Source organism: Entelurus aequoreus, linkage group LG05 (genome assembly GCF_033978785.1).
Source record: "Entelurus aequoreus isolate RoL-2023_Sb linkage group LG05, RoL_Eaeq_v1.1, whole genome shotgun sequence".
Classification (NCBI taxonomy): domain Eukaryota; kingdom Metazoa; phylum Chordata; class Actinopteri; order Syngnathiformes; family Syngnathidae; genus Entelurus; species Entelurus aequoreus.
This window is the reverse complement of record NC_084735.1, coordinates 1,392,541-1,419,537: the sequence shown is the minus strand read 5'-3', so window position 1 is coordinate 1,419,537 and position 26,997 is coordinate 1,392,541. Positions and strand designations below refer to the sequence as shown.

General features: G+C 32.0%; 1 protein-coding gene across 11 annotated transcripts in view; it reads left to right on the top strand.

The window, feature by feature from the left end:
* Window positions 1-26,997, top strand: part of trim3b (tripartite motif containing 3b) — a 63,192-nt gene that overhangs the window by 26,493 nt on the left and 9,702 nt on the right. For 4 of the 11 annotated variants that reach the window (XM_062046737.1, XM_062046738.1, XM_062046736.1 and 1 more), the window contains exons 4-14: window positions 1,633-1,743; window positions 1,849-2,000; window positions 5,227-5,407; window positions 5,472-5,573; window positions 5,637-5,735; window positions 5,802-5,954; window positions 6,012-6,390; window positions 10,690-10,793; window positions 10,870-11,037; window positions 11,112-11,280; window positions 11,382-11,423. In XM_062046737.1, coding sequence (XP_061902721.1) covers window positions 1,633-1,743; window positions 1,849-2,000; window positions 5,227-5,407; window positions 5,472-5,573; window positions 5,637-5,735; window positions 5,802-5,954; window positions 6,012-6,390; window positions 10,690-10,793; window positions 10,870-11,037; window positions 11,112-11,280; window positions 11,382-11,423 — 1,660 coding nt within the window. Of the gene's footprint in view, window positions 1-1,632; window positions 1,767-1,812; window positions 2,001-5,226; window positions 5,408-5,471; window positions 5,574-5,636; window positions 5,736-5,801; window positions 5,955-6,011; window positions 6,391-10,689; window positions 10,794-10,869; window positions 11,038-11,111; window positions 11,281-11,381; window positions 11,424-26,997 lie in introns of all 11 variants that reach the window. The other 7 variants (XM_062046732.1, XM_062046731.1, XM_062046739.1 and 4 more) reach the window with 4 other exon arrangements.

Genomic DNA, 26,997 nt, shown 5'->3' with positions numbered 1-26,997 from the left:
AATAAGTCATATTTTATACAAAATAAGTCATATTTTATACATAAGTCATATTTTATACAAAAGTCATATTTTATACATAAGTCATAATTTATACATAAGTCATATTTTATACATACAGTAAGTCATATTTTATACAAAATAAGTCATATTTTATACATGTCATATTTTATACAAAATAAGTCATATTTTATGCAAAATAAGTCATATTTTATACAAAATAAGTCATATTTTATACATAAGTCATATTTTATGCAAAATAAGTCATATTTTATACATAAGTCATATTTTATACAAAATAAGTCATATTTTATACAAAATAAGTTATATTTTATACATAAGTCATATTTTGTACATAAGTCATATTTTATACAACATAAAAGATAAAGTGCTTAAAAAAAAGCAAGACAAGTTGAGAATAATATCAACAATCAAGTCAAATGAAGCTCCAGCACCCCACAAGGGACAAGCGGTAGTAAATGGATGGATGGAAGGAAGTCAAAGGAGCTGCTGTGATGTGCTGACACTCTTTCAGGCGCATCAAAGAAAACAACAAGTCCAATAAATAAACTTTTGCGGAGTAGGAATTTAGTAAGACATATGTTTTTCTTTTTTAATGCATTCTAAGTCGTAAAATATGGTAAATAAGAGGTGGCTAACAATGCAGGTAATGATAGTAATCTATTGCGTTTAAAAACACCCAAAAACCACGTATTAGCGATGTTGTTATTATTATTATTATTAATATAAGCGCTAACGCAGAGGAACTACTTTTAGCGACGCATTGATCACAGAGAGCTGACGAGCTTATGCTGCTACGTTGCTGCATCGCCTCCGAGTTAATTCCAGACTACAAATCATGCCTCTCACCTGGATAGTAGAAGTTTGTGGACATTAACCCACAAGTTGGTCAACTTTGACATCCAATTTAGACACAAAAAAACCCGCAATTTTATTTATTTATTTATTTTTAACGTTCTGGTGGATTATGATGAATTCCTTATCTAAACCGGAAGATATAAACATCCCATCAGTCAAAAATTGATGCTTGCAACAAGGAATGAGGGGGCAGAAGATGACGCCACCGGGGGCGCTGCTCCGTTGTCCATCATACCGCAGGGGGTGAAGCGTTGAAGGGGTGGGGGGTGGGGTACGTCATAGAGTCGCTTGGCTCCCGATCTTTGCGATAACGCAGCCAGTCAGTGTAACAAAAGGTGTTCATCCATGCAAAACAGTTAATGAATTTGGAGATTTGTTGCTGCGCTGTCCGCCGGGATAGTCTGATAGCAAAGACCTCGCCAAGCCGTTCTAGCGGGAAAACAAAATCCAGATTACAACGTTTGTGTTTGAGAAAGCGAAAACAAATTTGTTTTACTCAAATTGACCATTTTTGGTCTTCAAATTCATAACAAGTTTGTCTTGCAGAGCAGAAAGCTTCTCCAAGATGTTATCCACTATGGGATTTACTTTAGAAAACCACATGAGTCTGAGTGGCCATACCATCAATCATTTGTGGCAGCTTTATCATGATTCCCAACAGGTCTTGAGCTGAAACAATTGCCAGGCACATGATTCTCTACATGTTTTTAGCTGCTGCAATCATCATCACATAACCAACAGTTGACCTCTGACCAGGTCCTGCAGCGAGACCCGGAGTGTTCCAGACCGGAGGCCTGCAGCGTGCTGGAGTCGGTCAGCGCGGCGGCGGCGGGGAAACCTCTCAGCTGTCCAAACCACGAAGGAAAGGTGGGCGTGGCACTTTGACCCACCTGGCCGTGGCACTTTGACCCACCTGACCGTGGCACTTTGACCCACCTGGCCGTCACCACGGTCCACTTTGTGTTCCCGCAGGTGATGGAGTTCTACTGCCAGTCGTGTGAGACGGCCATGTGTCTGGACTGTACGGAGGGGGAGCACCGCGACCACACCACCGTCCCTCTGCACCACGTCGTGGAGCAGCACAAGGCGGCGCTCAGAACGCAGCTGGACGCCATTCACAGCAGGTGGACACTTTCATTTCTGCTCAACATGTTGTGCTTCCATCAGGCTGCCTCATGTTGTGTTGTGTCATGTCATGTTACGTCATGTCATGTTGCGTCATGTCATGTTGTGTCATGTCATGTTACGTCATGTCATGTTGTGTCATGTCATGTTGTGTCATGTCATGTTACGTCATGTCATGTTGTGTCATGTCATGTTGTGTCATGTCATGTTGCGTCATGTCATGTTGCGTCATGTCATGTTGCGTCATGTCATGTTACGTCATGTCATGTTGTGTCATGTCATGTTGTGTCATGTCATGTTGTGTCATGTCATGTTGTGTCATGTCATGTTGTGCTTCCATCAGGCTGCCCCATGTTGTGTCATGTCATGTTGCGTCATGTCACGTCAGGTCATGTTGTGTCATGTCATGTTGTGTCATGTCATGTTACGTCATGTCATGTTGTGTCATGTCATGTTGCGTCATGTCATGTTACGTCATGTCATGTTGTGTCATGTCATGTTGTGCTTCCATCAGGCTGCCTCATGTTGTGTCATGTCATGTTGCGTCATGTCATGTTGTCATGTCATGTTGTGTCATGTCATGTTGCGTCATGTCATGTTGCGTCATGTCATGTTGTGTCATGTCATGTTGCGTCATGTCATGTTGCGTCATGTCATGTTGTGTCATGTCATGTTACGTCATGTCATGTTGCGTCATGTCATGTTGTGTCATGTCATGTTGTGCTTCCATCAGGCTGCCTCATGTTGCGTCATGTCATGTTGTGTCATGTAATGTTGCGTCATGTCATGTTGTGTCATGTCATGTTGTGCTTCCATCAGGCTGCCTCATGTTGCGTCGTGTCATGTTGCGTCATGTCATGTTGTCATGTTGTGTCATGTCATGTTACGCCATGTCATGTTGCATCATGTCATGTTACGTCATGTCATGTTGTGTCATGTCACTGCATGTCATGTTACGCCATGTCATGTTGTGTCATGTCATGTTGTGCTTCCATCAGGCTGCCTCATGTTGCGTCGTGTCATGTTGCGTCATGTCATGTTGGGTCATGTCATGTTGTGTCATGTCATGTTACGCCATGTCATGTTGCATCATGTCATGTTACGTCATGTCATGTTGTGTCATGTCACTGCATGTCATGTTACGCCATGTCATGTTGCATCATGTCATGTTACGTCATGTCATGTTGTGTCATGTCACTGCATGTCATGTTACGCCATGTCATGTTGTGTCATGTCATGTTGTGCTTCCATCAGGCTGCCTCATGTTGTGTCATGTCATGTTGTGTCATGTCATGTTTTGTCTTGTCATGTTGCGTCATGTCATGTTGCATCATGTCATGTTGTGTCTTGTCATGTTGCGTCATATCATGTTGGGTCACGTCATGTTGCGTCATGCCATGTTGAGTCATGTCATGTCATGATGTCATATCATGTTACGTCATGTCATGTTGGGTCACGTCATGTTGCATCATGTCATGTTACGCCATGTCATGTTGCATCATGTCATGTTACGTCATGTCATGTTGTGTCGTGTCATGTTGTCATGTCATGTTACGCCATGTCATGTTGCATCATGTCATGTTGCATCATGTCATGATGTGTCATGTCATGTTACGTCATGTCATGTTGCATCATGTCATGTTACGTCATGTCATGTTGCATCATGTCATGTTGCATCATGTCATGTTGCATCATGTCATGTTACGTCATGTCATGTTGCATCATGTCATGTTTTGTCTTGTCATGTTGCCTCATGTCATGTTGTGTCATGTCATGTTGCGTCATGTCATGTTGCATCATGTCATGTTGCATCATGTCATGTTGCATCACGTCATGTGGCCTTGTGTCATGTTGCCTCATGTCATGTTGCATCATGTCATGTTGCGTTATGTCATGATGTGTCATGTCATGTTACGTCATGTCATGTTGCGTCATGTCATGTTTTGTCTTGTCATGTTGCGTCATGTCATGTTGCATCATGTCATGTTGTGTCTTGTCATGTTGCGTCATATCATGTTGGGTCACTTCATGTTGCGTCATGCCATGTTGAGTCATGTCATGTCATGATGTCATATCATGTTACGCCATGTCATGTTGGGTCATGTCATGATGCATCATGTCATGTTGGGTCATGTCATGTCATGTTGCGTCATGCCATGTTGAGTCATGTCATGTTACGTCATGCCATGTTGAGTCATGCCGTGTTGAGTCATGTCATGTTGAGTCATGTCATGTTGCGTCATGCCATGTTGCGTCATGCCATGTTGAGTCATGTCATGTTGCGTCATGCCATGTTGAGTCATGCCGTGTTGAGTCATGTCATGTTGGGTCATGTCATGTTGGGTCATGTCATGTTGAGTCATGTCATGTCATGATGTCATATCATGTTACGCCATGTCATGTTGGGTCATGTCATGCCATGTTGCGTCATGCCATGTTGAGTCATGTCATGTTGCGTCATGCCATGTTGAGTCATGCCGTGTTGAGTCATGTCATGTTGCGTCATGCCATGTTGAGTCATGTCATGTTGCGTCATGCCATGTTGAGTCATGCTGTGTTGAGTCATGTCATGTTGGGTCATGTCATGTTGGGTCATGTCATGTTGCGTCATGTCATGTTGCATCATGTCATGTGGCCTTGTGTCATGTTGCCTCAAGTCATGTTGCATCATGTCATGTTGTGTCATGTCATGTTGCGTTATGTCATGATGTGTCATGTCATGTTACGTCATGTCATGTTGCATCATGTCATGTTTTGTCTTGTCATGTTGCATCATGTCATGTTGCATCATGTCATGTTGTGTCTTGTCATGTTGCGTCATATCATGTTGGGTCACGTCATGTTGGGTCATGTCATGTTGCATCATGTCCTGATGCGTCTTCTCATGTTGCGTCATGTCATGTTGAGTCATGTCATGTCATGATATCATATCATGTTACGCCATGTCATGTTGGGTCATGTCATGTTGCATCATGTCATGTTGCATCATGTCCTGATGCGTCTTCTCATGTTGCGTCATGTCATGTTGAGTCATGTCATGTCATGATATCATATCATGTTACACCATGTCATGTTGGGTCATGTCATGTTGCATCATGTCATGTCGCGTCATGTCCTGATGCGTCATGTCATGTCGCGTCATGTCCTGTTGCCACAACTTCCTGTCCCCTCACATGAGTGGGTGAAGGTTGGGTGGTCAACACGAGCGTGCTGTTCTTCCACCAGACTGCCTCAGCTCACGGCCGCCATCCAGCTGGTGAGTGAGATCTCCCGCCTGCTGGCGGAGAGGAAGAACGAGGCGGTGGCGGAGATAACGAGCACCTTCGAGGAGCTGCAGCGAGCCTTGGACCAGCGCAAGACGAGCCTCATCGCAGACCTGGAGAACATCTGCGGCACCAAGCAGAAGGTTGGTAGTCCTCTGGGCCAGGTCCACCTCATTGAGTACTTTCTGAAGCGGCTGGTTCTGGCAGGTTCTGCAGGCCCAGCTGTCGTCTCTCCTGCAGGGCAGAGATCACATCCAGAGCAGCTGCAGCTTTACAGAGCAAGCTCTCAGCCACGGCACCGCCACTGAGGTAGGACCACCGGCTGACCGTGGACCACAACTACACTCCAATACGGTGTGGGGGTGTCTTCAGGTTCTGTTAGTCCAGAAGCAAATGAGCGAGCGCGTGACAGCGCTGGCGAGACACGACTTCCCGGAGCGACCGCATCAGAACGCACATCTGGACTGTCAGGTAGCCGCCGCCCGACATCAGCTGGATCTTTTTGGCTTCCCTGAAGGACTTTTCTCCCGCCTTCAGGTGGAGACTGAAGGCCTGCGGCGCTCCATCCAGAACCTCGGCGTCCTCCTCACCACAGCGGCGGTGGCTCACACCTCCGTCGCCACGGGGGAGGGTCTACGCCACGCCGCCACCGGGCAGCACCACAGCATCACCGTGACGACCAAAGACAAAGTAGGACACCGCTTTCCATGTTTGGGTCCTCAAGGTGACGCCGCTGCTTCCGTGTAGGACGGAGAACTGGTGAGGACGGGGAACGCCGTTTTAAAAGCCCACATCGTGGCGACGGACGGCGGCCGCGCGGCCGAGCCGGACGTGACGGACAACAAGAACGGGACGTACGAGGTGGGCTACACGCTGCGCTCCGAGGGAGAGTACTCCTTCGCCCTGGCGCTCTACGGGCAGCCCGTACGCGGGAGCCCCTTCCGCCTGCGCGTGGTCAAGCCCTGCGACATCCCGCCCGCGCCCGACGACGTCAAGCGCCGCGTGAAGTCTCCCAGCGGCACCGGGGGCCACATCAGACAGAAGGCGGTGCGGCGGCCCTCCAGCATGTACAGCACCACCAAGAAGAAGGAGAACCCCATCGAGGACGAGCTCATCTACAGAGTGGGTAAGACCGAGGTCAAGGGTCGTGGGTCAGCATCTTTTAGCGTGTCATCACATGTTGGAAGACCGGGGCCAAAGGTCATGTTGCATCATGTCATGTTGCGTCATGTCATGTTTCGTCATGTCATGTTGCATCATGTCATGTTGCATCATGTCATGTTGCATCATGTCATGTTGCATCACGTCATGTTGCATCACGTCATGTTGCCTCATGTCATGTTGCGTCATGTCATGTTGCATCATGTCATGTTGCATCACGTCATGTTGCATCATGTCATGTTGCATCATGTCATGTTGCATCATGTCATGTTGCATCATGTCATGTTGCGTCATGTCATGTTGCGTCATGTCATGATGCGTCATGTCATGTTGCATTATGTCATGTTGCATCATGTCATGTTGCATCACGTCATGTTGCATCATGTCATGTTGCGTCATGTCATGTTGCGTCATGTCATGTTGCGTCATGTCATGTTGCATCATGTCATGTTGCGTCATGTCATGTTGCCTCATGTCATGTTGCCTCATGTCATGTTGCATCATGTCATGTTGCGTCATGTCATGTTGCATCACGTCATGTTGCATCACGTCATGTTGCGTCATGACATGTTACTCCTAGCTGAACGAGAGTGGCTCTCCACTGCTGTGAAACAAGTCTGCTCTGGCATATTTTTCCAGCCGATTCTTCCATACTTTTTCCCCCGCTGGTTTGTTGTCCTTTTGGGACTCCCACTGAGTTAGCAACATGGACAACACGCACAGAAAAGGCACATACGCTGCAGCACGGAGACGTGACTGGTAGTGTTTCAGAGAAATGTGGCACCCTGCGGCATAAAATGGCTGCAGACGAGACGCGTAATGAATGAATGAATGAAGACATAGTTCGCACACGGAGGCATACTTGGCTCGGGCTAAAAGTTTGTAAATGGAGGTTTACAAACAGCTAACAGAAATACAAACAATACAAATCAAATGTTCTTTTTTTTTTACCGCACTCCAAATTTTTTTTAAATAGGCAAATATTGACATGAAGCCACAGACAGCTGCACTACCCAATGCAGTTGTCTGCAAACAAAAGGCTCATCAAGCATCCACAAATCAGCCACGTCTCAACCGGGGCCAAACCGGAGATCGGTCTCATTTTTAAGAAAGCACCCCAAACTTGTTGAAATTTCACAGAACAACTATATACTGTATATGTATATTTTTTCATTTTTAAATGTCACATTAAATTTTTTTTTTTTTATTAAGAAACAAATGTTGTTGTTTTTTAAAGATTTGTTTATTGACATTTTTGACTCACAGCTAACAGAAATACAAACAACACAAATCAAATGTTCGTTTTTTTTAACCGCACCCCGAAAAATAAAGAATCAGGCAAATATTGACATGAAGCCACATACAGCTGCACTTCCGAACAAAAGGCTCATCAAGCATCCACAAATCAGCCACGTCTCAACCGGGGCCAAACCCGGAGATCGGTCTCCTTTGCATATTTTAAGAAAGTTGTTGAAATTTCGCAGAACAACTACATTCATTATTTTTTCTCTTTTAAATGTTACATTAAAAAAATACAATTTTATTAACAAACAAGTATTTTTTTAAATATTTATTTAGTGACATTTTTGACATACAGCTAACAGAAATATAAACAATACAAATCAAATGTTTTTTTGTTTTTTTTTACCACACCCCAAAAAATAAAGAATCAGACAAATATTGACATGAAGCCACAGACAGCTGCACTTCCGAACAAAAGGCTCATCAAGCATCCACAAATCAACCACGTCTCAATCGGTCTCCTTTGCACATTTTAAGAAAGCGCCCCAAACTTGTTGGAATTTCGCAGAACCATATTTTTTATTTTTTCATTTCTAAATGTCACATTAAAAAATTACAACTTTATTAACAAACAAGTTGTTGTTTTTTTTAAAGATTTGTTTATTGACATTTTTGACACACAGCTAACAGAAATACAAACTATACAAATCAAATCACTGTCGGTCTCATTTGCATATTCTAAGAAAGCGCCCCAAACTTGTTGAAATTTCGCAGAACTATATATATTTTTTTCATTTTTAAATGTCACATTAAAAAAAATAAAATGTTATTAACAAACAAGTATTTTTTTTTAAAATTTGTTTTTTGACATTTTTGACATACAGCTAACAGAAATACAAACAATACAAATCAGATGTTCTTTTTTAAAATTTTTATTACCCCACCCCAAAAAATAAAAAAATCAGGCATGAAGCCACAGACAGCTGCACTTCCGAACAAAAGGCTCATCAAGCATCCACAAATCAGCCACGTCTCAACCGGGGCCAAACCCGGAGATCGGTCTCCTTTGCATATTTTAAGAAAGCGCCCCAAACTTGTTGAAATTTCGCAGAACAACTATATAAATATTGTTTTCATTTTTAAATGTCACATTTACAAAATACAATTTTATTAAGAAACAGTATTTTTTTTAAATATTTATTTATTGACATGTTTGACACACAGTTAACACAAATACAAACAATACAAATCAAATGTTTTTTTTTTGTTTGTTTTTTACCACACCCCAAAAAAAACAGGCAAATATTGACATGAAGCCACAGACAACTGCAGGCGGGACACGTAATGAATGAATGAATGAATGAATGAATGAATGAATGAAGACAGGCCTAAAAGTGTGTAAATCGAAAAGTTCGCAAATTGAGGAGTTTGTAAATGGAGGTTCCGCTGTGCTGCCATCTAATGTCTTAGAAGTGCAACTGCATGCAAATGAGACTCAAATGTAATCAGAAAACAAGATATAACTTTTTTTTTTTTTTTCATTTTTAAATGTTACATTTAAAAAAATAAAATTGTATTAACAAACAAGTATTTTTAAAATATTAGTTTATTGACATGTTTGACACACAGCTAACACAAATACAAACAATAATGTCCCTTGCTGCACTTCCGAATGCAGTTGTCTGCAAACAAAAGGCTCATCAAGCATCCACAAATTGACCACGTCTCAAACGGGGCCAAACCGGAGATCGGTCTGCTTCTTGAAATTTCGCTGAACAACCAGTCAGTGTCATTTTCTCCAATTTAAAGGCTTAGTGGCCACATGCGTGGACTGCACCTTTTAGCTCTTATTTCCAAAATTGTGTCCACTACTGCAGTGTTTTTCAACCACTGTGCCGCGGCACACTAGTGTGCCGTGGGATACAGTCCGGTGTGCCGTGGGAGATTATCTAAATTCACCTATTTGGGTTAAAAATATTTTTTGCAAAGCAGTAATTATAGTCTGCAAATGTTGTTGAGTGTCGGTGCTGTCTAGAGCTCGGCAGAGTAACCGTGTAATACTCTTCCATATCAGTAGGTGGCAGCCGGTAGCTAATTGCTTTGTAGATGTCGGGAACAGCGGGAGGCAGTGTGCAGGTAAAAGGTATCTAATGCTGAAACCAAAAATAAACAAAAGGTGAGTGCCGCTAAGAAAAGGCATTGAAGCGTTTCTAAACTAAAACTGAACTGGCTACAAAGTAAACAAAAACAGAATGCTGGACGACAGCAAAGACTTACTGTGGAGCAAAGACGGCGTCCACAATGTACATGACGTGACAATCGACAATGTCCCCACAAAGAAGGATAAAAACAACTGAAATATTCTTGATTGCTAAAACAAAGTAGATGCGGGAAATATCGCTCAAAGGAAGACATGAAACTGCTACAGGAAAATACCAAAACAAGAGAAAAAGCCACCAAAATAGGAGCGCAAGACAAGAAGTAAAACACTACACACAGGAAAACAGCAAAAAAGTCCAAATAAGTCAGGGTGTGTTGTGACAGTTGGTGACAGTACACCTACTTTGAGACAAGAGCTATATTGATGCATGCTTGGTTATGCTTTAAAGTCATACCCAACAATTGCGACGGCGACTTTTTACTCTCAACTGAGTTTAGTTTTTTAACGATTTCTGAAGGTGGTGTGCCTCTGCAATTTTTCAGCGCAAAAAATGTGCCTTGGCTCAAAAAAGGTTGAAAAACACTGCACTACTGAATTGGGGTCTTATGGCCACTTGTGTGGACACTTATACTGCCATCTGGTGGTGCCGGAAGAGTATAACATACAATGGAATTCGGGGGAAAAAGGGTAAAAATAAGAATTAGCATGTCACTAAACATGAAGTACACGTGTGTGTACTTATGGACTAAGTACATCATATCAAAAGATGATTCTTAGTTTTTATTCTAAAAAAAGCATGTCATAAACAACTTGAGCCTTTAAGGAAGTGAAGAATGTGTAATTATGTGGTCATGTGACCAGGGTCCCGGGGCCGAGAGAGGGGTGAGTTCACCAACCTCCAGGGCATCTCGGCGTCCAGCGGTGGCAGAGTGGTGGTGGCTGACAGCAACAACCAGTGCATACAGGTGAGCGCTTCCGGTATCGCACCTTTTCAGCGGGCTTCATCATCATCATCATCGTCACCGTGGCAACCGCCCTCAGGTCTTCTCCAACGACGGCCAGTTCAAGATGCGCTTCGGCGTGCGAGGCCGGTCGCCGGGGCAACTGCAGCGGCCCACGGGCGTCACCGTGGACCCCAACGGCGACATCGTGGTGGCCGACTACGACAACCGCTGGGTCAGCATCTTCTCCTCCGACGGCAAGTTCAAGGTGAGCACATCCGCCCAACGACGCCGTGGCCGTGGCCGTCTCTCCTCCCGACGTCTGCGCTCCCCTCCCAACAGAACAAGATCGGGGCGGGGCGCCTCATGGGTCCGAAGGGCGTGGCGGTGGACAAGAACGGACACATCATCACGGTGGACAACAAGGCCTGCTGCGTCTTCATCTTCCAGTCCAACGGCAAGCTGGTCACCAAGTTCGGAGGGCGGGGGATGACGGACAGACAGTTTGCAGGTGAGAAGAAACACCTGGCCTACGATAAAAGCACCATTGTTGTCACTTCCACTCTTCTCTTATTTGCTTTTTCTTTGTTCTTCCGCCGGGGTTGGCCTCAGACAAACTGGGCCCAAACCTAAATAAGTCTGGCTCAGTTTTCAGTAAGTACTCCAGTGTGTGAAGACCCGCTTCCTGTCCGCACTTCCTGATCACTGTGCTTCCTGTCCGCACTTCCTGACCTCCCGATCACGTGATCCATGTCACTTCCTGACTCCCGATCACATGATCAACGTGTCCGCTCCAGACTAACCTTTTTGACGTGGTTGATCCTGCATGGCGCGAAAAAAACCCTGCGTTTGGGGGCGGAGTCGGCTAAAGAAACCGCGAGGTGATGTCATAGAAAGATGCAGGTTTTAATATTAAGATTTAAGATTTTGCAAAAAAAATTTTTAGTAAAATCGGACATAAAAGGAGGATAAAGTTTGATGAATAAAAAGAAGAATTTATTTTTGTAATGGGTATAACTAAATAATTTTGCAAGACACATAATAGTTAGAAAGATGCAAGTTTTAATATTAAAATGCTAATATTTTGCAAGGAAAATTGAGTCAAATGGGAAATATAAGTTCATTCGAGAAGGATAAAGTTTGATGAATAAAAAGAAGAATTTTATTTTAGTAATAAGTTGTAATTAAATAATTTTACACGACACATAATAGTTAGAAAGATGCAAGTTTTAATATTATAATGTAATATTTTGCAAGAAAAATGGAGTAAAATTGGAAACAAAAGTTCATTTGAAAAGGATAAAGTTTGATGAATAAAAATAATTGTATTTTTGTAATGGGTGTAATTAAATAATTTTACAAGAGACAATAGTTAGAAAGGTGCAGGTTTAAATATTAATATTTTGCAAAAAAAAAATTTGTAAAATCGGACATAAAAGGAGGATAAAGTTTGATGAATAAAAAGAAGAATTTATTTTAGTAATAAGTTGTAATTAAATAATTTTACAAGACACATAATAGTTAGAAAGATGCAAGTTTTAATATTATAATGTAATATTTTGCAAGAAAAATGGAGAAAAATTGGAAACAAAAGTTCATTTGAGAAGGATAAAGTTTGATGAATAAAAATTTTATTTTTGTAATAAGCGTAATTAAATAATTTTACAAGAGACAATAGTTAGAAAGGTGCAGGTTTAAATATTAAGATTTTGCACAAAATTTTTCTTAGTAAAATCGGACAAAAAGGAGGATAAAGTTTGATGAATAAAAAGAAGAATTTATTTTTGTAATGGGTATAACTAAATAATTTTGCAAGACACATAATAGTTAGAAAGATGCAAGTTTTAATATTAAAATGCTAATATTTTGCAAGGAAAATTAAGTCAAATGGGAAATATAAGTTCATTCGAGAAGGATAAAGTTTGATGAATAAAAAGAAGAATTTTATTTTAGTAATAAGTTGTAATTAAATAATTTTACACGACACATAATAGTTAGAAAGTTGCAAGTTTTAATATTATAATGTAATATTTTGCAAGAAAAATGGAGTAAAATTGGAAACAAAAGTTCATTTGAGAAGGATAAAGTTTGATGAATAAAAATAATTGTATTTTTGTAATGGGTGTAATTAAATAATTTTACAAGAGACAATAGTTAGAAAGGTGCAGGTTTAAATATTAATATTTTGCAAAAAAAAAAATTTAGTAAAATCGGACATAAAAGGAGGATAAAGTTTGATGAATAAAAAGAAGAATTTATTTTAGTAATAAGTTGTAATTAAATAATTTTACAAGACACATAATAGTTAGAAAGATGCAAGTTTTAATATTATAATGTAATATTTTGCAAGAAAAATGGAGTCAAATGGGAAATATAAGTTCATTCGAGAAGGATAAAGTTTGATGAATAAAAAGAAGAATTTTATTTTAGTAATAAGTTGTAATTAAATAATTTTACACGACACATAATAGTTAGAAAGATGCAAGTTTTAATATTATAATGTAATATTTTGCAAGAAAAATGGAGTAAAATTGGAAACAAAAGTTCATTTGAGAAGGATAAAGTTTGATGAATAAAAATAATTGTATTTTTGTAATGGGTGTAATTAAATAATTTTACAAGAGACAATAGTTAGAAAGGTGCAGGTTTAAATATTAATATTTTGCAAAAAAAAAATTTGTAAAATCGGACATAAAAGGAGGATAAAGTTTGATGAATAAAAAGAAGAATTTATTTTAGTAATAAGTTGTAATTAAATAATTTTACAAGACACATAATAGTTAGAAAGATGCAAGTTTTAATATTATAATGTAATATTTTGCAAGAAAAATGGAGAAAAATTGGAAACAAAAGTTCATTTGAGAAGGATAAAGTTTGATGAATAAAAATTTTATTTTTGTAATAAGCGTAATTAAATAATTTTACAAGAGACAATAGTTAGAAAGGTGCAGGTTTAAATATTAAGATTTTGCACAAAATTTTTCTTAGTAAAATCGGACAAAAAGGAGGATAAAGTTTGATGAATAAAAAGAAGAATTTATTTTTGTAATGGGTATAACTAAATAATTTTGCAAGACACATAATAGTTAGAAAGATGCAAGTTTTAATATTAAAATGCTAATATTTTGCAAGGAAAATTAAGTCAAATGGGAAATATAAGTTCATTCGAGAAGGATAAAGTTTGATGAATAAAAAGAAGAATTTTATTTTAGTAATAAGTTGTAATTAAATAATTTTACACGACACATAATAGTTAGAAAGTTGCAAGTTTTAATATTATAATGTAATATTTTGCAAGAAAAATGGAGTAAAATTGGAAACAAAAGTTCATTTGAGAAGGATAAAGTTTGATGAATAAAAATAATTTTATTTTTGTAATGGGTGTAATTAAATAATTTTACAAGAGACAATAGTTAGAAAGGTGCAGGTTTAAATATTAATATTTTGCAAAAAAAAAATTTTAGTAAAATCGGACATAAAAGGAGGATAAAGTTTGATGAATAAAAAGAAGAATTTATTTTAGTAATAAGTTGTAATTAAATAATTTTACAAGACACATAATAGTTAGAAAGATGCAAGTTTTAATATTATAATGTAATATTTTGCAAGAAAAATGGAGTCAAATGGGAAATATAAGTTCATTCGAGAAGGATAAAGTTTGATGAATAAAAAGAAGAATTTTATTTTAGTAATAAGTTGTAATTAAATAATTTTACACGACACATAATAGTTAGAAAGATGCAAGTTTTAATATTATAATGTAATATTTTGCAAGAAAAATGGAGTAAAATTGGAAACAAAAGTTCATTTGAGAAGGATAAAGTTTGATGAATAAAAATAATTGTATTTTTGTAATGGGTGTAATTAAATAATTTTACAAGAGACAATAGTTAGAAAGGTGCAGGTTTAAATATTAATATTTTGCAAAAAAAAAATTTGTAAAATCGGACATAAAAGGAGGATAAAGTTTGATGAATAAAAAGAAGAATTTATTTTAGTAATAAGTTGTAATTAAATAATTTTACAAGACACATAATAGTTAGAAAGATGCAAGTTTTAATATTATAATGTAATATTTTGCAAGAAAAATGGAGAAAAATTGGAAACAAAAGTTCATTTGAGAAGGATAAAGTTTGATGAATAAAAATTTTATTTTTGTAATAAGCGTAATTAAATAATTTTACAAGAGACAATAGTTAGAAAGGTGCAGGTTTAAATATTAAGATTTTGCACAAAATTTTTCTTAGTAAAATCGGACAAAAAGGAGGATAAAGTTTGATGAATAAAAAGAAGAATTTATTTTTGTAATGGGTATAACTAAATAATTTTGCAAGACACATAATAGTTAGAAAGATGCAAGTTTTAATATTAAAATGCTAATATTTTGCAAGGAAAATTAAGTCAAATGGGAAATATAAGTTCATTCGAGAAGGATAAAGTTTGATGAATAAAAAGAAGAATTTTATTTTAGTAATAAGTTGTAATTAAATAATTTTACACGACACATAATAGTTAGAAAGTTGCAAGTTTTAATATTATAATGTAATATTTTGCAAGAAAAATGGAGTAAAATTGGAAACAAAAGTTCATTTGAGAAGGATAAAGTTTGATGAATAAAAATAATTGTATTTTTGTAATGGGTGTAATTAAATAATTTTACAAGAGACAATAGTTAGAAAGGTGCAGGTTTAAATATTAATATTTTGCAAAAAAAAAAATTTAGTAAAATCGGACATAAAAGGAGGATAAAGTTTGATGAATAAAAAGAAGAATTTATTTTAGTAATAAGTTGTAATTAAATAATTTTACAAGACACATAATAGTTAGAAAGATGCAAGTTTTAATATTATAATGTAATATTTTGCAAGAAAAATGGAGTAAAATTGGAAACAAAAGTTCATTTGAGAAGGATAAAGTTTGATGAATAAAAATAATTGTATTTTTGTAATGGGTGTAATTAAATAATTTTACAAGAGACAATAGTTAGAAAGGTGCAGGTTTAAATATTAATATTTTGCAAAAAAAAAATTTGTAAAATCGGACATAAAAGGAGGATAAAGTTTGATGAATAAAAAGAAGAATTTATTTTAGTAATAAGTTGTAATTAAATAATTTTACAAGACACATAATAGTTAGAAAGATGCAAGTTTTAATATTATAATGTAATATTTTGCAAGAAAAATGGAGAAAAATTGGAAACAAAAGTTCATTTGAGAAGGATAAAGTTTGATGAATAAAAAGAAGAATTTATTTTTGTAATGGGTATAACTAAATAATTTTGCAAGACACATAATAGTTAGAAAGATGCAAGTTTTAATATTAAAATGCTAATATTTTGCAAGGAAAATTAAGTCAAATGGGAAATATAAGTTCATTCGAGAAGGATAAAGTTTGATGAATAAAAAGAAGAATTTTATTTTAGTAATAAGTTGTAATTAAATAATTTTACACGACACATAATAGTTAGAAAGTTGCAAGTTTTAATATTATAATGTAATATTTTGCAAGAAAAATGGAGTAAAATTGGAAACAAAAGTTCATTTGAGAAGGATAAAGTTTGATGAATAAAAATAATTGTATTTTTGTAATGGGTGTAATTAAATAATTTTACAAGAGACAATAGTTAGAAAGGTGCAGGTTTAAATATTAATATTTTGCACAATTTTTTTTTTAGTAAAATCGGACAAAAAGTAGGATAAAGTTTGATGAATAAAAAGAAGAATTTATTTTTGTAATGGGTATAACTAAATAATTTTACAAGACACATAATAGTTAGAAAGATGCAAGTTTTAATATTAAAATGTAATATTTTGCAAGGAAAATTGAGTCAAATGGGAAATATAAGTTCATTCGAGAAGGACAAAGTTTGATGAATAAAAAGAAGAATTTTATTTTAGTAATAAGTTGTAATTAAATAATTTTACAAGACACATAATAGTTAGAAAGATGCAAGTTTTAATATTATAATGTAATATTTTGCAAGAAAAATGGAGTAAAATTGGAAACAAAAGTTCATTTGAGAAGGATAAAGTTTGATGAATAAAAATAATTTTATTTTTGTAATGGGTGTAATTAAATAATTTTACAAGAGACAATAGTTAGAAAGGTGCAGGTTTAAATATTAAGATTTTGCAAAAACATTTTTTTTAGTAAAATCGGACAAAAAGGAGGATAAAGTTTGATGAATAAAAAGAAGAATTTATTTTTGTAATGGGTATAACTAAATAATTTTACAAGACACATAATAGTTAGAAAGATGCAAGTTTTAATATTAAAATGTAATATTTTGCAAGGAAAATTGAGTCAAATGGGAAATATAAGTTCATTCGAGAAGGATAAAGTTTGATGAATAAAAAGAAGAATTTTATTTTAGTAATAAGTTGTAATTAAATAATTTAATTACAAGACACATAATAGTTAGAAAGATGCAAGTTTTAATATTATAATGTAATATTTTGCAAGAAAAATGGAGAAAAATTGGAAACAAAAGTTCATTTGAGAAGGATAAAGTTTGATGAATAAAAATAATTTTATTTTTGTAATAAGCGTAATTAAATAATTTTACAAGAGACAATAGTTAGAAAGGTGCAGGTTTAAATATTAAGATTTTGCACAAAATTTTTTTTAGTAAAATCGGACAAAAAGGAGGATAAAGTTTGATGAATAAAAAGAAGAATTTATTTTTGTAATGGGTATAACTAAATAATTTTGCAAGACACATAATAGTTAGAAAGATGCAAGTTTTAATATTAAAATGCTAATATTTTGCAAGGAAAATTAAGTCAAATGGGAAATATAAGTTCATTCGAGAAGGATAAAGTTTGATGAATAAAAAGAAGAATTTTATTTTAGTAATAAGTTGTAATTAAATAATTTTACACGACACATAATAGTTAGAAAGTTGCAAGTTTTAATATTATAATGTAATATTTTGCAAGAAAAATGGAGTAAAATTGGAAACAAAAGTTCATTTGAGAAGGATAAAGTTTGATGAATAAAAATAATTGTATTTTTGTAATGGGTGTAATTAAATAATTTTACAAGAGACAATAGTTAGAAAGGTGCAGGTTTAAATATTAATATTTTGCAAAAAAAAAAATTTAGTAAAATCGGACATAAAAGGAGGATAAAGTTTGATGAATAAAAAGAAGAATTTATTTTAGTAATAAGTTGTAATTAAATAATTTTACAAGACACATAATAGTTAGAAAGATGCAAGTTTTAATATTATAATGTAATATTTTGCAAGAAAAATGGAGTAAAATTGGAAACAAAAGTTCATTTGAGAAGGATAAAGTTTGATGAATAAAAATAATTTTATTTTTGTAATAAGCGTAATTAAATAATTTTACAAGAGACAATAGTTAGAAAGGTGCAGGTTTAAATATTAAGATTTTGCACAATTTTTTTTTTTAGTAAAATCGGACAAAAAGTAGGATAAAGTTTGATGAATAAAAAGAAGAATTTATTTTTGTAATGGGTATAACTAAATAATTTTACAAGACACATAATAGTTAGAAAGATGCAAGTTTTAATATTAAAATGTAATATTTTGCAAGGAAAATTGAGTCAAATGGGAAATATAAGTTCATTCGAGAAGGACAAAGTTTGATGAATAAAAAGAAGAATTTTATTTTAGTAATAAGTTGTAATTAAATAATTTTACAAGACACATAATAGTTAGAAAGATGCAAGTTTTAATATTATAATGTAATATTTTGCAAGAAAAATGGAGTAAAATTGGAAACAAAAGTTCATTTGAGAAGGATAAAGTTTGATGAATAAAAATATTTTTATTTTTGTAATGGGTGTAATTAAATAATTTTACAAGAGACAATAGTTAGAAAGGTGCAGGTTTAAATATTAAGATTTTGCAAAAAAAATTTTTTAGTAAAATCGGACAAAAAGGAGGATAAAGTTTGATGAATAAAAAGAAGAATTTATTTTTGTAATGGGTATAACTAAATAATTTTACAAGACACATAATAGTTAGAAAGATGCAAGTTTTAATATTAAAATGTAATATTTTGCAAGGAAAATTGAGTCAAATGGGAAATATAAGTTCATTCGAGAAGGATAAAGTTTGATGAATAAAAAGAAGAATTTTATTTTAGTAATAAGTTGTAATTAAATAATTTAATTACAAGACACATAATAGTTAGAAAGATGCAAGTTTTAATATTATAATGTAATATTTTGCAAGAAAAATGGAGAAAAATTGGAAACAAAAGTTCATTTGAGAAGGATAAAGTTTGATGAATAAAAATAATTTTATTTTTGTAATAAGCGTAATTAAATAATTTTACAAGAGACAATAGTTAGAAAGGTGCAGGTTTAAATATTAAGATTTTGCACAAATTTTTTTTTAGTAAAATCGGACAAAAAGGAGGATAAAGTTTGATGAATAAAAAGAAGAATTTATTTTTGTAATGGGTATAACTAAATAATTTTGCAAGACACATAATAGTTAGAAAGATGCAAGTTTTAATATTAAAATGCTAATATTTTGCAAGGAAAATTAAGTCAAATGGGAAATATAAGTTCATTCGAGAAGGATAAAGTTTGATGAATAAAAAGAAGAATTTTATTTTAGTAATAAGTTGTAATTAAATAATTTTACACGACACATAATAGTTAGAAAGTTGCAAGTTTTAATATTATAATGTAATATTTTGCAAGAAAAATGGAGTAAAATTGGAAACAAAAGTTCATTTGAGAAGGATAAAGTTTGATGAATAAAAATAATTTTATTTTTGTAATGGGTGTAATTAAATAATTTTACAAGAGACAATAGTTAGAAAGGTGCAGGTTTAAATATTAATATTTTGCAAAAAAAAATTTTTAGTAAAATCGGACATAAAAGGAGGATAAAGTTTGATGAATAAAAAGAAGAATTTTTTTTAGTAATAAGTTGTAATTAAATAATTTTACAAGACACATAATAGTTAGAAAGATGCAAGTTTTAATATTATAATGTAATATTTTGCAAGAAAAATGGAGTAAAATTGGAAACAAAAGTTCATTTGAGAAGGATAAAGTTTGATGAATAAAAATAATTTTATTTTTGTAATAAGCGTAATTAAATAATTTTACAAGAGACAATAGTTAGAAAGGTGCAGGTTTAAATATTAAGATTTTGCACAATTTTTTTTTAGTAAAATCGGACAAAAAGTAGGATAAAGTTTGATGAATAAAAAGAAGAATTTATTTTTGTAATGGGTATAACTAAATAATTTTACAAGACACATAATAGTTAGAAAGATGCAAGTTTTAATATTAAAATGTAATATTTTGCAAGGAAAATTGAGTCAAATGGGAAATATAAGTTCATTCGAGAAGGACAAAGTTTGATGAATAAAAAGAAGAATTTTATTTTAGTAATAAGTTGTAATTAAATAATTTTACAAGACACATAATAGTTAGAAAGATGCAAGTTTTAATATTATAATGTAATATTTTGCAAGAAAAATGGAGTAAAATTGGAAACAAAAGTTCATTTGAGAAGGATAAAGTTTGATGAATAAAAATAATTTTATTTTTGTAATGGGTGTAATTAAATAATTTTACAAGAGACAATAGTTAGAAAGGTGCAGGTTTAAATATTAAGATTTTGCAAAAAATTTTTTTTAGTAAAATCGGACAAAAAGGAGGATAAAGTTTGATGAATAAAAAGAAGAATTTATTTTTGTAATGGGTATAACTAAATAATTTTACAAGACACATAATAGTTAGAAAGATGCAAGTTTTAATATTAAAATGTAATATTTTGCAAGGAAAATTGAGTCAAATGGGAAATATAAGTTCATTCGAGAAGGATAAAGTTTGATGAATAAAAAGAAGAATTTTATTTTAGTAATAAGTTGTAATTAAATAATTTTACAAGACACATAATAGTTAGAAAGATGCAAGTTTTAATATTATAATGTAATATTTTGCAAGAAAAATTTAGTAAAATTGGAAACAAAAGTTCATTTGAGAAGGATAAAGTTTGATGAATAAAAATAATTTTATTTTTGTAATAAGTTGTAATTAAATAATTTTACAAGACACATAATAGTTAGAAAGATGCAAGTTTTAATATTAAAATGTAATATTTTGCAAGGAAAATTTAGTCAAATGGGAAATATAAGTTCATTCGAGAAGGATAAAGTTTGATGAATAAAAAGAAGAATTTTATTTTAGTAATAAGTTGTAATTAAATAATTTTACAAGACACATAATAGTTAGAAAGATGCAAGTTTTAATATTATAATGTAATATTTTGCAAGAAAAATGGAGTAAAATTGGAAACAAAAGTTCATTTGAGAAGGATAAAGTTTGATGAATAAAAATAATTTTATTTTTGTAATGGGTGTAATTAAATAATTTTACAAGAGACAATAGTTAGAAAGGTGCAGGTTTAAATATTAAGATTTTGCACAAAATTTTTTTTTGTAAAATCAGACATAAAAGGAGGATAAAGTTTGATGAATAAAAAGAAGAATTTATTTTTGTAATGGGTATAACTAAATAATTTTACAAGACACATAATAGTTAGAAAGATGCAAGTTTTAATATTAAAATGTAATATTTTGCAAGGAAAATTGAGTCAAATGGGAAATATAAGTTCATTCGAGAAGGATAAAGTTTGATGAATAAAAAGAAGAATTTTATTTTAGTAATAAGTTGTAATTAAATAATTTTACAAGACACATAATAGTTAGAAAGATGCAAGTTTTAATATTATAATGTAATATTTTGCAAGAAAAATTTAGTAAAATTGGAAACAAAAGTTCATTTGAGAAGGATAAAGTTTGATGAATAAAAATAATTTTATTTTTGTAATAAGTTGTAATTAAATAATTTTACAAGACACATAATAGTTAGAAAGATGCAAGTTTTAATATTAAAATGTAATATTTTGCAAGGAAAATTTAGTCAAATGGGAAATATAAGTTCATTCGAGAAGGATAAAGTTTGATGAATAAAAAGAAGAATTTTATTTTAGTAATAAGTTGTAATTAAATAATTTTACAAGACACATAATAGTTAGAAAGATGCAAGTTTTAATATTATAATGTAATATTTTGCAAGAAAAATGGAGTAAAATTGGAAACAAAAGTTCATTTGAGAAGGATAAAGTTTGATGAATAAAAATAATTTTATTTTTGTAATGGGTGTAATTAAATAATTTTACAAGAGACAATAGTTAGAAAGGTGCAGGTTTAAATATTAAGATTTTGCACAAAATTTTTTTTTGTAAAATCAGACATAAAAGGAGGATAAAGTTTGATGAATAAAAAGAAGAATTTATTTTTGTAATGGGTATAACTAAATAATTTTGCAAGACACATAATAGTTAGAAAGATGCAAGTTTTAATATTAAAATGTAATATTTTGCAAGGAAAATTGAGTCAAATGGGAAATATAAGTTCATTCGAGAAGGATAAAGTTTGATGAATAAAAAGAAGAATTTTATTTTAGTAATAAGTTGTAATTAAATAATTTTACAAGACACATAATAGTTAGAAAGATGCAAGTTTTAATATTATAATGTAATATTTGGCAAGAAAATTGGAGTAAAATTGGAAACAAAAGTTCATTTGAGAAGGATAAAGTTTGATGAATAAAAATAAATTTATTTTTGTAATGGGTGTAATTAAATAATTTTACAAGAGACAATAGTTAGAAAGGTGCAGGTTTAAATATTAAGATTTTGCAAAAAAAATAATTAGTAAAATCGGACATGAAAGGAGGATAAAGTTTGATGAATAAAAAGAATTTATTTTTGTAATGGGTATAACTAAATAATTTTACAAGACACATAATAGTTAGAAAGATGCAAGTTTTAATATTAAAATGCTAATATTTTGCAAGGAAAATTGAGTCAAATGGGAAATATAAGTTCATTCGAGAAGGATAAAGTTTGATGAATAAAAAGAAGAATTTTATTTTAGTGATAAGTTGTAATTAAATAATTTTACAAGACACATAATAGTTAGAAAGATGCAAGTTTTAATATTATAATGTAATATTTTGCAAGAAAAATTTAGTAAAATTGGAAACAAAAGTTCATTTGAGAAGGATAAAGTTTGATGAATAAAAATAAATTTATTTTTGTAATGGGTGTAATTAAATAATTTTACAAGAGACAATAGTTAGAAAGGTGCAGGTTTAAATATTAAGATTTTGCAAAAAAAAAAAAATTAGTAAAATCGGACATAAAAGGAAGATAAAGTTTGATGAATAAAAAGAAGAATTTATTTTTGTAATGGGTATAACTAAATAATTTTACAAGACACATAATAGTTAGAAAGATGCAAGTTTTAATATTAAAATGTAATATTTTGCAAGGAAAATTGAGTCAAATGGGAAATATAAGTTCATTCGAGAAGGATAAAGTTTGATGAATAAAAAGAAGAATTTTATTTTAGTAATAAGTTGTAATTAAATAATTTTACACGACACATAATAGTTAGAAAGATGCAAGTTTTAATATTATAATGTAATATTTGGCAAGCAAAATGGAGTAAAATTGGAAACAAAAGTTCATTTGAGAAGGATAAAGTTTGATGAATAAAAATAATTTTATTTTTGTAATGGGTGTAATTAAATAATTTTACAAGAGACAATAGTTAGAAAGGTGCAGGTTTAAATATTAAGATTTTGCAAAAAAAATAATTAGTAAAATCGGACATAAAAGGAGGATAAAGTTTGATGAATAAAAACAAGAATTTATTTTAGTAATAAGTTGTAATTAAATAATTTTACAAGACACATAATAGTTAGAAAGATGCAAATTTTAATATTAAAATGCTAATATTTTGCAAGGAAAATTGAGTCAAATGGGAAATATAAGTTCATTCGAGAAGGATAAAGTTTGATGAATAAAAAGAAGAATTTTATTTTAGTAATAAGTTGTAATTAAATAATTTTACAAGACACATAATAGTTAGAAAGATGCAAGTTTTAATATTATAATGTAATATTTGGCAAGAAAAATGGAGTAAAATTGGAAACAAAAGTTCATTTGAGAAGGATAAAGTTTGATGAATAAAAATAATTTTATTTTTGTAATGAGCGTAATTAAATAGTTTTACAAAAGACAATAGTTAGAAAGGTGCAGGTTTTGATATTAAGATGTATTATTTTGCAAAAAAAATGGAGTAAAATTGGAAATAAAAGTTCATTTGAGAAGGATAAAGTTTGATGAATAAAAATAATTTTATTTTTGCAATAGGTGTAATTAAATAATTTTACAAGAGACATAATAGTTAGAAAGATGCAGGTTTAAATATTAAGATTGAATATTTTGCAAAAAAATACATTTAGTAAAATGGGAAATAAAAGTTAATTTGAGAAGGATAAAGTTTGATGAATAAAAATAATTTTATTTTTGTAATAGGTGTAACTAAATCATTTTACAAGAGACATAATAGTTAGAAAGATGCAGGTTTTAATAAGATTTTATATTTTGCAAAAAAATGGAGTAAAATCGGAAATAAGAGTTCATTTGAGAAGGATAAAGTTTGATGAATAAAAATATTTTTATTTTTGTACTAGGCATAATTAAATTATTTTACAAGAGACATAATAGTTAGAAAAATGCAGGTTTTAATATTAAGATTTAATATTCTGGGAAAAAAAATTGAGTAAAATCGGAAATAAAAGTTCATTTGCGAAGGATAAAGTTTGATGAATACAATTTTTGTAATAGGTGTAATTAAATAATTTTAAAAAATACATAAAAGGTCATTCTGGTAGAATAAAGTTCAAATTTAATGAGGAAAAATGTTCAAATACATTAAATGAAATCATTTTATAAGAAAAGTTGTAATACTTATTTATAGTTTAGATAAATCAAGTTGAAAATGTAATCCCTTGATTGCTAATTCCATGCCAGACGGACGGGATGGGTATTGATCACATTTGAACCGATACTGTACCGATTATTCATTGTTTTTTATTGTAACATTTAAAAATGAGCTGATTATGATAACTGCTGTCTTGTTTTGTTATCACATTTCTGAGTTTGACTTGCAAGTAATACAATAAGTTGCAATTACAGTTGCAAGTCCAGGCGTCAGTTGGCAGTGGTGTATAGTTTGCAGTATGGGGTGTTGTGGTTTTTGTTGCGCCCTAAAAAGTGTTGATGCTGTAAGTATCGTACTTATTACGCGCCAGCGGTTTGATTGTAACGTGCATCTTAGTTTTCATTAACAGTTTTGGAGGTGCTGAAATCGCCATGTAAATTCACTAATGCTAATCATAGCATGTCAATTGCAAAGCCAACGCATATTAGCATCAAGCTAGCACATTTTTGGAAAATTGGAGCATTACTTTACTTACGATGAAGTGTTTGTCTCGTTTGCTTTGTTGGTATTAGAAATTGCAACATTATTTCCATAGAGCAGCGGTGTCTTTCAATTTGACCCGCTAGACGTCATGAAGTGTTTTGAAATTAATTTTAAAGATCTGACAATCCGATCGCTGCAAAATTGTTACCATGATAACATGGTAACAATTTTACAGTAAATCGTAAATTGTTTATTAAAATTGTTTTTAATAAACAATACTGTCTTTCACAAAACATGTAGAGGAAAGAAAACTAAAGCAAATACAAATAGAATATAAAAAAAGTAATAATACAAAAAAATAGGATAAGATACAAAATTCAAACAGACAAAAAAATGGCTAATCTAATTCACTTTAAATGTCTGCAATAACGAAATCAATTTAAGGGCTTTTAAAAAAAAAATCATTTTCCAAGATTTCATTTCAATGAAATTATTAAGCCAATTAGAAAATGTAGCTTTTACTTTCATGAATCGACATTTATGTAGTAAGAAAATTGGCTTGGCGCATAATAATGTTGAGAAACATTAGCTAGCTAGCTAATAGTCATGATTTTTTAATTGTTTTTAATTTTTATTTATTAATTTTATTTATTTTTTTGTTTGGTTTTTGTTTTTATTTTTATTTATTTTTCTTGCTAATAGTCATGCTACATGTTCTAGAACATTCTCCATGACGGCGTTCCTCTCGGCCAATCAGAGCATTCTATTAGCTAGCTAGCTATTTATTTTTTTGTTTATTTTGTTTGTTTTTAATAAACAATACTGTCTTTCACAAAACATGTAGAGGAAAGAAAACTAAAGCAAATACAAATAGAATATAAAATGATAATAAATAATAATAATAATACAAAAATAGGATAAGATACAAAATTCAAACAGACAAAGAAAAGCTAATCTAATTCACTTTAAATTTCTGCAATAACGAAATCAATTTAAGGGTTTTTGTATTTTTCATAATTTTCCAAGATTTAATTTAATTAAATGATTAAGCCAACTACAAAATGTAGCTTTTACTTTCATGAATCGACATTTATGTAGTAAAAAATTCGGCTTGGCGCATAATAATGTTGACAAACAATAACTAGCTAGCTAATAGTCATGCTTTTTTTTTTATTTAATTTTATTTATTTATTTTAAAATATTTTAAATATTTTTTTATTGTTATTTATTTATTTAATTGCATTTAATTTATTTATTTTGTTTTTTTTGCTAATAGTCATGCTACATGTTCTAGAACATTCTCCATGACGGCGCTCCTCTCGGCCAATCAGAGCGTTCTATTAGCTAGCTATTTTTTTGTTTTGTTTTGTTTGTTTTTAATAAACAATACTGTCTTTCACAAAACATGTAGAGGAAACAAAACTAAAGCAAATACAAATAGAATATAAAAATAATAATAAATAATAATAATTAAAAAAATAGGATAAGATACAAAATTCCAACAGACAAAAAAGGCTAATCTAATTCACTGTAAATGTCTGTAATAACGAAATCAATTTAAGGGCTTTTGTATTTTTAATCATTTTCCAAGATTTGATTTCAATTAAATCATTAAGCCAATTAGGAAAATGTAGCTTTTACTTTCATGAATCGACATTTATGTAGTAAAAAAATTGGCTTGGTGCATAATAATGTTGACAAACATTAGCTAGCTAGCTAATAGTCATGCTTTTTTAATTGTTTAAAAAAAAAAGTTGTATTATTATTTATTTATTTATTTTTGCTAATAGTTATGCTACATGTTCTAGAACATTCTCCATGACGGCGCTCCTCTCGGCCAATCAGAGCGTTTTATTAGCTAGCTATTTTTTTGTTTTGTTTTGGTTTTTTTAATAAACAATTTTGTCTTTCACAAAACATGTAGAGGAAAGAAAACTGAAGCAAATACAAAT